This window comes from Dendropsophus ebraccatus, chromosome 1 (assembly GCF_027789765.1).
Source record: "Dendropsophus ebraccatus isolate aDenEbr1 chromosome 1, aDenEbr1.pat, whole genome shotgun sequence".
NCBI lineage: Eukaryota > Metazoa > Chordata > Amphibia > Anura > Hylidae > Dendropsophus > Dendropsophus ebraccatus.
The window spans coordinates 73,496,898-73,513,926 of record NC_091454.1 but is presented as its reverse complement, the minus strand read 5'-3'; the positions used below and the strand labels follow the sequence as shown (position 1 = coordinate 73,513,926).

The window sequence follows — 17,029 nt, the reverse complement described above, 5'->3', positions numbered from 1 at the left end:
GATTCTAGTGATCTATGGCAGTGTTTTTGTTGTTTTTTTAAATATATATTTATTAAATTTTTTTCACAGAATTTTTTGTATACATAACAAAAAGACATAGGACAGGCCATCCACAAGACAGGCGTAGTCACTTGCCATCAAGTAGAACAAGGATACATGGTGTCCCATAAATAAGGTACATCTTAAGGCCCTATTCCACCAACAGATCTGAGGACAGATTATCTGCCAAAGATTTGAAGCCAAACCCAGGAGTGGATTAGAAAAGAGGAGAAATCCAGTCTTTCCTTTATGACCTGATCTGTGATTATAGTCTGTTCCTGGGTTTGGCTTTTTGGCAGATAATCTGTCATCAGATCTGTTGGTGGAATAGGGCCTTTAGATAGGCCCTGGACATAGGACAGAGAGAATGACCAGTTTCCAACACTTAAACGCGAACCCAAACCCTAAACCTCCGGCAGTGTTTCTTAATTGCAGTTCTCAGGTATTCCCACAAGGTCATGTTTTGAGGATTTCCTCAGTATTTCACAGGGGATATAATTACAGCTAGTACATCAAGTATCAGTTGTCCTTAGTATGGGATATCCTCAGATCATAACCTGCGTGTATGAGGACTAAAGTTGAAAAACACTAAGCTATGGAGTTTTGGCAAGCCAAGTTGTACTTTTAATCTTGGGATAACCCTAACTAATAAAGGGCCTTACAATAAACACTCCATGACTTGTATATAGGTGACTGCCCGTGTAAAAGGACTCCAAGCCTTTGACTCAGAAGCTGACCAGGGCTCACTAAAGATACACTGAAGAATACAACCTACAAAATAAAGGTTAAGGCACGTGGCAAAGGGGCATACACAGACACATGCAGTCTCTGCAATTCTTTGCATATTTTGGAGCCCTTTCATCTTTCTCCCAGGGTTTCTGCATGAATCCTCAAGGGTAAGACAACACAAAAAGAAAATGGTCTCTATGAAAGTGCAAGACGGTACATGATGGGTCCATATCAGTATATAGGCCCTGTATGTAATAACCTCATCTGTAAGATGCAAGTGAACGGGCCCTAGTGGGAATTCACGCATGGTTGATTAGTTGCAGACATTTTAAACTCCCTTCCATTTATCTGAATGGCTAGGTTTCGGCAGCAAGCACATCACATGGTTTCTGTAAAAAATCTGAAATCGTATTCTACCTAATGGTGAGTTTACACAGACAGATTTATCTGACAGATTTTTTAAGCCAAAACCAGGAACAGACTATAAACAGGGATCAGGTCATAAAGGAAAGACTGGGATCTATCCTCTTTTCAAATCTATTCCTGGCTTTGGCTTCCAAAATCTGTCAGATAAATCTTTCTGTGTAAACGCACCCTAAGGCTGTGTCCACACTAGAATATTACACATGCATTTGTGTGTCTGGCATGACAGCAGCTGATGACCTGAACAGACTTCCTCCTTAGTGCAAACATGGGCCTATATTATGCTAGTGTGGAACCAACTGAACACTGCAGAAATCAGACTCCTGTTTCGATGAGTTAGAAAACCTTCTCTCTATGAGGAAACTGCCCTCAGGCCATGATCTTACATATCTTCTTCTACCACCAAGAACCTCCAAAAAGGAAACAAATACAACTACCCTGAGAACTGCTGGGGTATCCTGCCGTGTTTTTCCAGGTGAAGTACACAATGGGGGGGGGTGTTTATTAAGTCCAGCATTTTTTGCACCATGCACCATGCTTAAAAATGTATTGCAGTGCCGAGGCTCTGAGGATTTATGTAGAGGTTCAATGCCTCTACATAAATCCCACACGCACTGGAAAATGGCCTGTTTGTGCCATAAAAAGGCATTTTAGCCTTATAATAAATGTCCCCCTATGTTTCTATACATCTCAGAAGTGGGGGCATTTCTACTCCAGGGTATTAGGCATTAATATGTATATGGAAAGAATATATGGGGAGATTTATTAAACATGGTGTAAAGTGAAACTGGCTCAGTTGCCCCTAGCAACCAATCAGATTCTACATTTCATTTTCCAAAGAGTCTGAGGAATGAAAGGTGGAATCTGATTGGTTGCTAGGGGCAACTGAGCCAGTTTCACTTTACACCATGTTTAATAAATCTCCCCCACAATCTTCTTGTAAGATGTTAATGTTAACATCCTCTGTTATGTAATGCTACTTACAAGACAATGACTGTAGCAAACACTACTTTCCTGTGAAGCTGTTCAGTGTGTGAGTGCCATATACCGTATGTGCACCGTAAACGTGGTAACTAGACTCTGTGCCCCCATATTTGCTGCTCATTCAGTAAATACAATTTTAGGTGTTGGTGTCACTTAAAATTGTCCATTACCCTTTTTGTTATAGAAGAAGATGGTGACATCATTTTCAAACAACCAAAAGACAGACTTTTCCAGCATAAGTAAGGCTACATGTGTACATAGAAAGATTTGCCCTTTTTCGGTGTTTTGCCTAATACTGACCAAAATGACTGGAAATACTGACCAAAAACATCTCTAAATACTAATATAGCTCAAATTTTTTTGGTTCCACTTCCAGTCTTAGTAAATCTGCAAACCACATTGAGGCCCAAATATGGTGGGAGTGGGGGGGGGGGGGGGGGGAGGGGGAATAAATAAAAACTGTCTAAAAGCAAAACTGTAAAACTGTCCGGCTTTACCACAGCAGCCAATCACAGTGCTTGATAAGTTATAAAAGCTGAGCTGTGATTGGTTGCTGAGGTAATGCCAGATAATTTAGCCGTTTCCCTGTTATTGTATGTACATTGCCTAACATTACACAGAGCACAGATCACTAGCGAATGATCACAAATTGATGCCCTTTACATAAAGATAGACGCTCTTCTATAGTAAAGGGTTTGCAAAACTTAAAATTAACCTATTATTTCAAAGTGTTATTAAAGTGACAGGTACCCTTTAAGAGCACCTCAGTTTTGAAAAACTTTGGAACTATATAGTACATGTTTTACTATTAATTTACACACAGAATTAGCCGAAAATGTACCGTCAAGCCCTTTACACATCATGTTCTGGAGATCCAACTCCTGAATGTCCATTCAGAACAATTTGGGACACACCATTTCCCTAGAGAATGCTTCTTCTCTAACGTAAGCCATGATCAAACACTTCTGATTTATAGACACGTGAGACTGTGGTCATGACATGAAGGGAGCCTAACTTTGTAGATACAGCACATTACTTATCTAAGTGTAAACTATTTCCTGCATTATAGCCCAGAGCCCATTGACAATTCAGCACACCTCAGAGCTGAAATCTTCCAGCATTCTTTACCATCTGCACAGAACTGTCTCTGGAAATGTTGTAGCCATTATACAAGGCTAAATACAGTTATCTGATGTAGGATATAACACTACCGCTGCTGAAGGCTTCCCTCAGACACCATTTTTTCCAGTTTTTTTGGCAGTTTTCTGGCATTTTCTCAGTTTAGTGAAAATTAAAATAGGAGATTTTATCTCTGGTGTTTTATCTCCTGCATTTTTTTTCATCACATGTTTACAGTTCTGTTGAAATTGGGAAAATATGCCAATGTGCATATAGATATGAACTTTTTATTTCCCTGGTGGCTCTCCCCCGTCATAGAACCACTACTTCTTTATAAATAAATGAAAAAAAAAAAAGAAAACATTCTTCTGCGATTTAGCAAAACTGCCAAATGGCAAAAAGACACCAAAATTCTCTAAAAAAAAAAAAGGCATATGGTGTTTCATATTCCCTATATACCTTCAGCTAACATCTGGCCACACCAAAAAACGCCATGTGCTACTTTGGCATTTGTGTTTTTTTTAATGCCTAGTGTGATTCCACTCTTACAGGGTAAGTGGGTTGTTAGGGTACATGCACAATGTGCAGTGCTGCAACCTGGGGGTAAGCCTATGCTGAAGCTGTAAATCTCACCGATTTAAGTGGGAGCTTCTGAGCAGAAATTAGAGACAGGTCACATTTTTTTAGACCACACTCTACCATTATTATTTTTTTTTATTTTTAAATTAAAACTGTGTTCTTTGATGTGGAAATCAGGGCAGTTTTCACATCAAAAATCACATGCATAATGACCATGTGCACATGCCCTTAGGGAGGGGAGCTTATTGACAGTTTGCAACAAAACAAGCAAAATTATCAATTAAACTCTGGGTTTTAACACGGGATAAAACTTGGGACAAACAGAGGTTGTTGACTAATGCAGTGTATCTACCAAGTTACTCAAATTTTAAGAAACAGTGGGAAATATCTGAAAATAGAGCAGGGCAAAGCTAAATTTTGTTTTCCAGTGTATCATAGGCCTTAGTCCACAGCATCTATCTGATTTGCAGTCTATAGACAGCATTATAGTTCGCTGGGAAATCTAACTGCTGAGAAAGAACTTTCTTCTGATACTATTCACAAATATAGAAGAAAAGCAGAAGCGACACTGTTGAAGATGCTTACTCTTTGAGGTTGTTTGCGATTATATAAACAGATATAAAAAAAAACCCTGATAGCATCATAACACTTATCTTTATAGTTGGCCTCAAATTTAAACAAATGCTGACTAAAGGTGCAACAAACACCATAATAACCTTGCAGAGTCCAGTGCCAGCGCTCTGATGCCTCTGTGATTGGCTGCAGCAGGCTCATGATGTCATCGGGAGAGCACATCATCGGGGGAGGTAAACAGAGGCTGGCATTGGACTATGCAAGGCCAGCATGGGTGCTTTATTATTTTATATCCCCAGCAGGGTGTTGTTTTCTCTTTAACTAAATTGGAGAACCTCTTTAAATGAAGTCTAAAATAAAAGAAAATGATGGCCCCAAAGCCCCACCATTATCCAACATATCACTAAGGGTGTAATGTGGTAGCCAGTTTAAATTTTCATGAAACACATTTCTTCAAAAGTTCGGCCACCATCACATTTTGCATCAGTATTTGTAGCCAATACAGAAGCAATTAGGAAACCCAGAGAGACCATCTGCGACAGGGATACCCTTCAAGTGATCCAGGTGTAGACATTAGATGTAGCAACGCATAGGAGTGAGCGCTTGCCACCAATCACCAAGACACTATGCAATCTTGGACCAAAAAAATAAATAAATAAATATTCAAACAACGCATTTCAGCCCTGTATTAAGTCAGTGCCTTGAAACGTGTTTGAATATTTTTATTTTTTATTGTTGCTACACCTGATGTCTACACCTGCACCTGGCTCACTTAAAGGGTATCCCTGTCCCAGATGGCCTCTGCTGGGGCTCTCTGTGTTTCCTAATTGCTTTGTTCCTCGGTTTGGCTGTGAATGAGCCGGAGCTGGCAGCGGTGTTATTGGAGCGATTGATAGAGTTGTGCCTATCGTTTGCACAACTCATCCAGGGGAGCATACACTCGTTCACCTTATCCTCACTCCCTTTGTTTTACACGTATTACTGCACTAGAAGGCGCCCCCTTCTCTCCTTTCTCTTGGCCGATACAGAAGACATTAACAACTTTCCATTACAGTCTTTTTGTGTGTGTACCCCACTCCGGGCACTGAATTAAAAATAATGATGCAAAATACTGTCAAGTGAAAGAGACAATATTGGAATTCAAAGAGATAAAAAAAAAAAAAAAAAAACAACAACACACTAGGACCATATTCACACAGTGCAAACTTGGTCAGATGGCTGCCTATGTATTTGAGGCTAAAACCAAGACCAATAAAGATACATGCACAGGATTCCATTGTACTTTATCTGTGTTTAGTTTAACTCCTGGTTTTAAATGCAAAATACTTTACAAATCTACACTGTGTGAAAGAGGCCATAGGGTACCTTGTTGGCTTTTCACAGGTCATACCAGGAAAACTCACAGCTTGCATAAGAGGCACTTGTTAGAAAGCAACACTATACATTTTTGTATGCAGAGGTTTCTCATAAGAGATTATGAAATCTTTAGTGCTATCGTAACATAGGGCAAACATTACTTTCCAATGATATTCCCAACATAAACTTGGCATTGTTAACCCCAGGTGGCCAGGGGACATGCCCCCACACATTCCAGCGGCGAACTCCTAGATAATACTCCAACACAACCCCCTCCTTGGTATGACATGGAGGACAAACCCAATCAACAAGACAAAACATAGAAGTTGAAAGGCAAAACCTTACCAGACTTATACTGAAAGATTTGCATTTCAGGTCCTCCAGACTTTGTTTTTGTAATTGTTCGGTTATCATGGAGATCATGATGCTTAGGTCAGGCTTCTCACTTGTCTTCTCAGTAAGAAGTATAGGACATGATGGCAACCTCAGTGCCAGTCTTCACTGGGCCCAACAACTACAGGATCAGTAAGACCCCATCATTCCATCCTGCATTAAATAAACATACAGTCATTCCACTCAGCATTACAGGACAGTGCAGCAGCAACAACAAGGTGCATGGAACAGATGGAGATCCACTGACCACCAGCACATCCCCATCCAACACTGCCCTGGGGTCCTGGTGTGAACAAGGCCTACACCTGGGGGCTCAGTCTGCAGCAGCTCCCACCACTACACTGACTGCTAGCACGATTCTGCAGGCCATTACCGCATCCCCATCAACAAATAGACAGTATTCACACCATGGCCCGTGTTTATCAGAGGGGTAAATAACGCAGGCACGCTGACCTTATGGCAGTGCTATGGATGAACATGCAGTGGGCCCTAAAGCAAAACCCCGTCTACAATGGCTGAGGAGGTCCCGCTCGCCCGATCTCCATAGGCTCCAGCCCGATCCTCGCCCCCCGGAGGGTCTCCCCTGCGCTGCCGCCCGATCTACCCATTGATGTTGTGGGCTCATGACATGGGAATGCAGGGAATGGAGGCAGGAGGATGGGGGTAGAGCATCTCTCACCACCTCCAAACCAATGCGGTGCCGGCCTGCCTGCCCAGTGACATCTTCTGCCTGTGCAGGAATACGATGCTGTGCTGAGGGCAGCAATGACAGGCCCCCCAGTGACTGCAGCTCCGGAGCATGAAGAGTTAAAGGCTTGTTTATCTCCCTCCTTAGGAGATGGCCTGGCCGGCGCCTTCCCCGGGCCGCATCCTACATCACTCGCATCGCCGAGGCCTCCCCCATCAGCCCGCCTCCCCTTCACCTTGTCTCCGCCGCCCCCACCTGCCCAGCCGTTACCTGCCCCAACGACGACCCTCCCAACGACCCAGAGCAGCTCTGAGCCACCAGCGGCCCTGCAGAGCCCTTAAATACCGTCTGGACCGAACCACTTTTATGGGGAGAACGGCCGGGTCAAGTAGCGACAAAGCAAGGTGCTAAAGGCACAGAAACCTCAGTCCTCTATCCCCGGTGTGCTCAGGTTAATGACAACCGAACGCCGGTCCGCTCTGCGTACCGCTAACGTGATCCTGCGGTAGGAGAGACGAGCCGTAATGGCATCAGCGTCCCCCACAGACAAATCGGCTGCCCTGGTCCCCAGTGCGGAACAAACCATCTTACGGCATAGACGGGGCAGGCGGCTGGTCTGCTGACAGCCTGCACCGTGAGCTGATACCGCGCTCGGCAGGCGAGTGATGTCACCGTAGCTCAGCGCAGTGTCACCGGTGTCGTTGGCGTGTATCGCGGGCTGTGCGGCATGCTGGGATTGGCCGGTAACATCACAGGCCACGAACACACCCCCATTGGTCGTCTGTGTTCCGTATGGAAGCAGGACGTGCTGGGAAGTGTAGTTTTGTGAGGCGAGGCTGCCGTATTTGTCCCCCGCATCCGAGTAAGTTGTGGGTGTGCTGTGCATCTGCCTCAGTGATGCTGCAGGCCTGGCCCTCCCGGGTCCATGTTGTGGTGGTGTAGTCATGGCACTGCTACCATACACTGCTGGGGTGCTATGCAATACTGGAGCAGAAAGGATGGCAAAGCTCTATTATCTACACAACTATTAGTTGTAAATAAAGAAATGTGGCACAAATATAAAACATTCAGCATTTTATCAATTATTTCAGAGTAGGTTTGGTGTTTAATTGTTCAAAATATTGCGCAATTGCTTATTAATCAAATATGTCTAATTATCCCCCTCCAGTTCAAAGGAAAGCAAACTTCACACATGCACCATTTTAGGTTCTGTTCACACAATTAGGTTTTTAATTGCAGTTATTACATATAAAGCCAGAAATCAATCAAAATGGAGGAGAGGTTGCTGTCTCTCTTCCCGAACCCGAACGTATGAACGCACCCTTATGAAGAGGTATTGCCATCCAAAGATGTTACCCCCTAACCACCAGATAAGGGGTAACAGGCCGATAGGTCTGACTGCTGAGAATCCCACCAATGCCAAGAACAGAGACAAAAATGGGCCCTAGAATAATTGGGCCATGGCCTGCCCTCTATTCATTCTCTAGAGCAGGGGTGGGAACCTTCAGCCTTCCAGCTGTTGCAAAACTACAATTTCCATCATGCCTGGACAGCCAAAGCTTTAGCTGACCCAACATGATGGGAATTGTAGTATGGAAACAGCTGGAGGGCCGCTAGTTTGACAACCCTGCTCTATAGGGATTTGCAAACAATACTAATACCTATAAACCCAACCCCAAGCTTTAAGTCATAAATACAATACAAGGTCAGACCGCTCATGCAATACATACCCCAAGAGAAGCGGGGTCCCTTACAAAATCTTAGGTTGTAGGCCACATTCACACATTGTGTAGGGGACCCATAACTGCAGCCCTGCAATTACAGACCAGTTCATTTTGTTAGGCCATATCCACACTTCCCCAATGCACGGATTTGTTCAATAAAGAACAGTGCTACCCATCCTGTAACAAGTATGGAATGTGTGAACAGCGCCTAAGGCCTTACACCAGATAGTAATTCAACAGATTACATATGTCAAATCCCTGACAAAAATAAAATTCACAAAAAGCATATAGGTGCACTCACCGATCCCACTGATTTTTTGACACCTTCCCCACTCTACGCTGCTCCTATCGCCAGATTCACACTTTTAGGGTGCCTTTACACAGATAGATTTATCTGACAGATTTTTTAAGCCAGAGCCAGGAATGGATTTGAGGAGAGGAAAAATCTCATTCTTTCCTGTATGACCTGTTCCCTGTTTATAGTCTGTTTCTGGCTTTGGCTTTAAAAATCTGTCAGATTAATCTCTCTGTGTAAAGGCGCCCTTACACATGACCCCAGATTTACATCATGACACCAGGCCAGGAAAGCACATCTCCCAGCATGCACTGCACCTCAGGACCAACTACTGGGTGTCCACCCCTGTCTTGTAGTATCTGCCCACCACTGGCTCTATCTGCTTCTAGTTTACACAGTATCTATGTTTCTGTCTATTTATTTATCTACATAAATTAGCGAGTTATGAAACCGTGTCTCCTTTCCCCTACACTACACAAGAGAGGCTGTTTTCCTGCCGGTGGCCAGGTGATCACTGTGTAATGTCATGGGTAGGTGGGGTTACAGATTGCCTAGCAACAGGAGACAGAACTCATGTAACCTCTGTCTCAGAAAGGAGGAGAGGGAGGGACAGAGAAGTGGAGAGACAGAGTGGACCAGGAAGTAAGGATTTTCAGCAGCTTCAGGATGTGCTGCAGACAAAACAGACCAATTTAACCCTTTCAGGACCGGTTCAGATAGTGCCTTGAGGACCAGAGCCCATTTTTAAGATCTGACCAGTCTTACTTTATGTAGTTATACCTCCGTGATATTATAACTTATTCTAGCAATTCTGAGATTTTCTTGTGACATATTATACTTTAGGTTAGTGGTAAAATTTGGCCGATATCTATACAATTTTTGTGTGAAAAATGCCCACATTTCATGAAAAAAAAAAAAAAAAAAATTGATTTTCAGATTTTTTTTTTTTTCTGCAGTCATCGTGCAGGTTTAGTTATGTGATAATTTAATTGCTAGCGTCATTACACACACGGCAATACTGAATATGTGTACTTATTTTTTATTTATTTTACATTTATTATTCCTTTGGGGGCTAGGGAGATTTTGTGTTGTGTACTTTATTTTACTGTCCCACCATGGAGACATAGCTATTTGATTGATTACAGGCACATTACAATGCAGAACTGGATTGCATTTGAATGTGCCTGTAAAATAGGTAAGGCTGAGCCTGATCAGCCACCGTAGTTCTGACACAGGAGGCTTCAGGAAATCATTGAATCACTTTAGGCCAGTGCTTCTCAATTCCAGCCCTTAGGCCTCACAAACAGGTCATGTTTTGAGGATATCGTTGGCATTTCACAGGTGATATAATTATACTCAGTGCATCAGGTGTTATCACAGCTGTTCTTTCTATGGGAAATCCTCAAAACATGACCTGTTGGTGAGGACTGAAATTGAGAAGCACTGCTTTAGGGTCCATTTACACAGAAAGATTATCTGACAGATCATCTGCCAAAGATTTGAAGCCAAAGCCAGGAATGGATTTGAAAACAGTTTATAGTCTGTTCCTGGTTTTGGCTTCAAATCTTTGGCAGATAATCTGTCAGATAATCTTTCTGTGTAAAAGGGCCCTATGGCTACCAGTCGGACCCGCCGCGGTATGGCACAAGTGCAGCTCCTGCACCCGTTTTATCCCAGGACGTAACTATAAGTCCTTGAGCAGTAACTTACTGCAAAAAAGGACGTACAGTTACATCCTGAAAGGGTTAATAATGTAATTTTTCTATTTCACTTTTTGTACATTGTTATGAAGGCTGTCATCTTGTCTAAGCGGTTTTTAACAGCATTTAGTGATATGCTTTACAGCAAGCCTTGTGGACATAGACGACAATAGACAGCCTGTCCCTTTGATGAATGTTAAAAAGAAGGGTGGTATTACACAAAGCGATTTTTCGACGATTAACAATCTCAAACGACCGCACCGGCAAACTACCTACAATCGTTTGCCCTATACAACAATAAGTAACTCTGATTACACATTCCCTTTAACCCCCTTAAGGACCAATGACGTACTGGTACGCCAGTGGATCCGGTGGCATTACGAAGTAAGCTCTCTTCATATCACCTGGGGACTGGCTGCTATCAACAGCCAGGTCCTCACGGTTGATGACAGGCTGCCACGATCGCGTGGCAGCACTGTCACAGTACAATTGGGACTCCGCAGTGTGACTGCAGGAGTTCCTTTCATCGTAACTTGTGGTGAGCCCCTGGATGGTGTTATAGGGGTGGGACGGCCGATCACTTGCTAGATGGAAGTGTGACGCCACTTCTGTGGTGGATGGCCAAGATACAGCCAGACCTTAAGGTTTTGTCACGTGATGCCAGTGCCAGGTGGGCACACAGGTTGCACCCTTTTCCCCTGTAGTCAGTGTCCTGTCGGGTTGCTACGGGGTCCCTTGGGATAGTGTAGTCACAGGTGGCCAGAGCAGTGAAATAACCCTCACCGATAGTAGGTGGTATTAAATAACCTTGACTTGATTTACTATTGGCCAATGTGGAACAGGTAATACAGATGAGCTCAGATTTACACTTGATAAAGCTCCAATAAATACTTGAACATAGAACCACCAGATCTGTGTGAGAAGTGCTGAGTAGGATATAGTAGAGTTGGCAGGGTTGTACTGCGGTAGCGTAGTAGAGAGGAAGGTGCCCTGAGAGTCTCAACCCAAGTAGCAATGTGCTCTGCCGCGATGTTGGAGGATATAGAAGAATACTTTTAGAAGAAGAATAATGAGAAAACCTGTGCCTGTGTATTGACCTTTCTATAGTCTTCAAACCACCTTATGCCCATTAGCGTTGGCTGACCCGTACCAATGGGTAACACAAGCCCCAGACCTAGTTACCGAGGATGAGCAGAGTGCTAAGAGTTCCCTGCCTGACACTCGTGCTGCAAGATGGAGTTCATAGACTTTTACAGTAACTTTGCTCCACCCAGATCAGTTCCTAGCTCTTTAGTGTCCTGCACTGTCGCCTCTCCTAGTCCATGGCGTGGGTTGACGGGATCTGTTTGCTAGTCCTTTCCTGAGAGGTTTAACACTGCATCCTACGGGTATAGACACAGAGAGGAGTTTGTAACAGAGCACTGTCCAGCATCCTACCCATGCAGGGCACTGACTAAAGACTACTCCTCTTCCTTTCTGGGGGACCTGGCAGAGGGCCAGGGACCAGGTGGGACCACTGTGGAGAGCTATCTGGTCTGCATCCTTCCTCCACAGAATCCCGACTAAGACTCCTCCTTCAAGGGACTAACTTCCAATCCGGCACGTCAGACGCGCTGTGGTTGGGTGAAAAGAGTGCAACAGAAGAACAGAGAAAGGAGGTGATAGGACAGAAGAAAGTGAAAATCCTACTAGTCCACACAAACACAATAACCCTTTGAGACACTTCAGCTGTGCAGCTTCCATACATAATATAGCAACATCTAGTGACCATCTCTTAATACTACTTTGGCTGCAATAAGACCACAAAAAGTACAGACTTTTGCGCAGGGTGTAAAGAGTGACACCCCTAGTGGAACACCACAAACTGACTGTCAGAGGTCCATTACATTCCTCCTAGCAGTCAGATCAGCAATCAATATACAGAGTACCACAGGCAGACTGATCAATGCTATGGCATCCCCTAGGAAGACGTGAAAAGTGTAAAATAAAAAATTTAAAAGTCTTAAAACCATGAGAAAACCCCTTCCCTAATAAAAATTTAACCCCTTCAGGACCAGGCTAATTTTCGTTTTTGCGTTTTCGTTTTTTCCTTCTTGTGCTTAAAAGGCCATAGCACTTGCATTTTTACACCTACAGACCCACATGAGCCCTTATTTTTTGCATCACTAATTGTACTTTGCAATGACAGGCTGAATTTCTGCATAAAATATGCTGCAAAACCAGAAAAAAAAAATTTATATGCACAGTGAAATTGAAAAAAACAAAACAATTCTTTTTCTTTGAGGAGACTTTGTTTTTACACCAAGTGTCCTATGGAAAAACTGACATGTTATATATGTGTTCCTCAATTCGTTACAATTACGATATGTAACATGTATAACTTTTATATTATCTGATGGCCTGTAAAAAATTCAAATCATTAACAAATATATGTTCCTTAAAATCGCTTCATTCCCATACTTATAGCGCTTTCATCCTTTGGTCTATGGGGCTGTGTGAAATGTAATTTTTTTTGCGCCATGACATGTTCTTTCTATCGATACCTTGATTGCACATATGCGTCTTTTTGATCGATTATTAAAATTTTTCTGTATTTGATGCGACCAAAAATGCGCAGTTTTGCACTTTGGGATTTTTTGGGGCACTTACACCTTTTACCGTACAAGATCTGGAATGTAATAAATATTTTGGGCGATTACACACGCAGCAATACTAAACATGTTTATTTATTTATAACATGGGAAAAGGGGGATGATTCTGACTTTTACTAGGGGAGGGGGCTTTTTTTAATAATAATGAAATTTTTTTTTCTTTTTACACTTATACTAGAAATCCCCCAAATGCCAACCAAATGCTGAGCCGGGATCAGCGCCATTACGGCGCAGACCCTGGCCAGCATCAGTCGCGGAGATCACTCCTCCGTGCCAACATCATGGGGGAGCAATCTTCCCACTAGACACCAGGGAAAGGCTGCTCTGAATTAGCGGGCACAGCGATCGGACAGTGCCCGCTAATAGCCGCAGCCCCGGGCTACATGCAGCACCCAGGACCACGGCGGTTCAGAGCGGTGGCCCCGCTCTGAACACCCCCACCAGCGCGGGGACGTAGTCACGTCCTTGTGCGGGAAGAGGTTAAATCACTCAACTCACTCAAGTGTGTGGTGCATTATACATTACCTGATCCGTGTCGAGGCCGTCCGCCATCTTGTGCCAAACATCATCTTCGGACGCACGGTTATGCTCAGCTAATCGCGGTTGATGACGCGGCGGAGGTGGGACGACGGCAGCGATTCGGCCATGCGTCCGAAGATGACGTTTGGCACAAGATGGCGGACGGCCTCGACACGCATCAGGTAATGTATAATGCACCACACACTTCCGGGTACACGGGCGGGGGTGGTGGGACACGGGGAAGGGGGCGATTCACAGACATAACATACATTACAAAGTTGTATAACTTTGTAATGTGTGTTATTCTGTGAATAATTTTTTAGCACCGCACTACCCCTTTAAATGTTTTTTTTTTTTTTAAATTTAGCTGCAGTCAGGCAGGGGTTAACATTTTCCAGCATATAAGGCAAATCCCTGACAATCTTTTTAAAAGTCAGGGGTCGTCTTATACACCAGAAAATATGGTGTAAAATTATGTATGATTACACACACTATCGCAATACGTCTCACCTACACAAGTCTAATACTAATAAAAACTAGAGATCATAGGAAAAAAAAGAAAGAAAATGACACCCTATATAGCCCCATACGTGAAAAAAGCGCTAAAAGTTTTACACATACACACACCAAAAAAGAAAAAGAAAAAAAAAAAAACACATTTGAACAGCTATACAAAACATGCATCTCTCTGTATCCACTGACCTATATAATGTTATGTCAGTTTTACCATAAAGTGCATTATGTAAACACAGAACCCCCGCTCAATGTTCATGAGCCCTCAGACCAGGGCTCTGGAGTCGATAAGCCACAGCTCAAACTTCTGAATTTTATCAGGACCAACTCTGACTCCTGCTCCTTCGTAAATGGCCAGTCATATACCAGGGGAGTTATTTATCACACTAGCTCAGCAGCTTCTCCCGGATGTCCTACATGATCCTGGGGTGCCTTTTGAGGAGATAAAGGAAAAATATAATGCAGCTTCTTGTGTGTGCATGGGATGCAGCCAGCCTCCAGCCTCCATGTCACAACTAGACTAGATTGAGCAGGTGGTCTTTTTCTGCTGACAATCTTCTAGGTTTCTAACTAAATATTCACCATACACACAGAAACACTGCTAACAATGCCAGATACCTGTAATATAGGGGTCACACATCGTGATAGAGAGGTCAGGTCACGCCAAAGCACACTCACACAACATGCTGTAGCCATTAGCATACACACAGCCTGCTGCAGCCATAGCACACTGAAGAAAAACACCACATTGAGGACAGAAGTTATTGCTACACTACTTATATCTTCTCCTCCTCCTGATTTATATTACACAGGATATCTTCATATTACACTGCTGCTCATATATAATCATCCAGGAAGTGAACAGCACAGACCTCCCCCCCACACAATAGACTCAAAAACAAGCTGCCAAATAGTGACCGACAACTTTTCCTCAACCACCCTATTAGAATATTGCTCAAAATATATATTGATGAGCAAAACTTATAAAATTCATATTAAAATTCAATTCTAAATTGTTCTAAGATATTTTTAAAAGGAGTCTGTACATCGTTTCCGACTCCAGCCAAAACTAGTTCCGACTCAGACTCCACAGCCCTGAACTAGACTACAAGGGACATCAGTAAGGGGTTAACTACAGCTACCAGTGGCATCAGTAAGGGGTTAACTACAGCTACCAGGAGCATCACTTGAGGTTAACTCTGGCTACTAAGCATCTCTAAGGATTCACATCAGGTACAAGGGCATTAAAGAGGGTTTACTACAATAGCAGGGGCACTAGAGGAATAATACTTTGCCTTGCCCCGGGTGCAGCAAACCAACGCCACTAACTGCCATACACGGTATGCGACCCTCAAATTACTAATGCCCAACCGGCCCTCGACATGGAAAAGGTTCCCTACCCCTGCTGTAAGCAAAGTTGGTCCAATGTCTGGACCATTCTGCTATTCAGGCCCACTTGTGGTTTTGGTAAAATTACTGACCAAAATGAGGCCAAAAACACTCTAAGAAGCCAGCCTGTGTCTTAGGATATGTTTCCACTACATACAGATGAGTGCAAACAACAACAGGTATTGTTTTAAAAGCTACAGCTGGAATTAATGCTAATGATCATTATTCCGGCTGTAGTTTTACAACAGTGGCCATTCACTAAAGAACAGCCGTTATTAATATGTAGTGGGAACATAGTCACAGGTCCACTCAGCCAGTCACCAGCCATAGCAGGATCTCTGCTGCCACATGGGAAGAGACTTTACATACTCTCCGGGAATGAAAAACAGCTGCGAGTATGTAAACCCATAGAAATTGACAGTACCAGGAATTGCAGCATGAATGTGTATGCAGCAGCATGCATGAACCTACCCTTAGGGTGCGTTCACACCTACAGGATCTGCAGCAGATTTGATGCTGTGTTCAGTTATTTAAATGAAATCTGCTGCAGAAAATCAGCTGCAGATCCTGTAGGTGTGAACACACCATTAGGCTGGGTTCACACTACGTATATTTTAGTCAGTATTGTGGTCCTCATATTGCAACCAAAACCAGGAGTGGATTAAAAACACAGAAAGGCTCTGTTCACACAATGGTGAAATTGAGTGGATGGCCGCCATATAACAGTAAATAACGGCCATTATTTCAATACAACAGCCGTTGTTTTAAAATAACAGCAAATATTTGCCATTAAATGGCGGCCGTCCACTCAATGTCAACATTGTGTGAACAGATCCTTTCTGTGTTTTCCATCCACTCCTAGTTTTGGTTGCACTATGAGGACCACAATACTGACTGAAATATATGTAGTGTGAACCCAACCTTAGGGTATATTCACACGAACGGGCTCGCAGCGAGATTCTCGCTGCGAGCCCGGCAGTTCCCATACACTACATACTTGCTGCGGTCTAAACGACCGCAGCGAGTATGTAATTCTGCCGCCCTTAACCCCTTGTGCTCCCGGCCGGCTCCCCCGCTGTAAGCATACTTAACCTGTCCTTGCTGCACGGGTCTGGCGTCCTGCTCTCCCATCCGGCCAATCAGTGGCTGCAGCTGGGCAACACACTGATTGGCCGGACGGGAGAGCAGGACGCCGGACCCGTGCAGCAAGGACAGATAAAGTATGCTTACAGCGGGGGAGCCGGGAGGGAGCAGAAGGGGTTAAGGGCGGCAGAATTACATACTCACTGCGGTCGTTTAGACCGCAGCAAGTATGTAGTGTATGGGAACTGCCAGGACCTGCCTGTTCGTGTGAA

At 43.7% G+C, this 17,029-nt stretch overlaps 1 protein-coding gene across 7 annotated transcripts in view; it reads right to left on the bottom strand.

Moving 5' to 3' along the window:
- The window catches only part of FAM53C (family with sequence similarity 53 member C), a 29,925-nt gene extending 22,300 nt beyond the window's left edge, over positions 1 to 7,625 (bottom strand). The window contains exons 1-2 of one of the 7 annotated variants that reach the window (XM_069972931.1): positions 7,307 to 7,625; positions 6,148 to 6,348 (exon numbers count right to left, since the gene is read on the bottom strand). In XM_069972931.1, the coding sequence (XP_069829032.1) occupies positions 6,148 to 6,225 (78 nt within the window). In that variant the 5' untranslated portion in view covers positions 6,226 to 6,348; positions 7,307 to 7,625. The other 6 variants (XM_069972926.1, XM_069972916.1, XM_069972939.1 and 3 more) reach the window with 6 other exon arrangements.
- Positions 7,626 to 17,029: the final 9,404 nt, after the last annotated feature.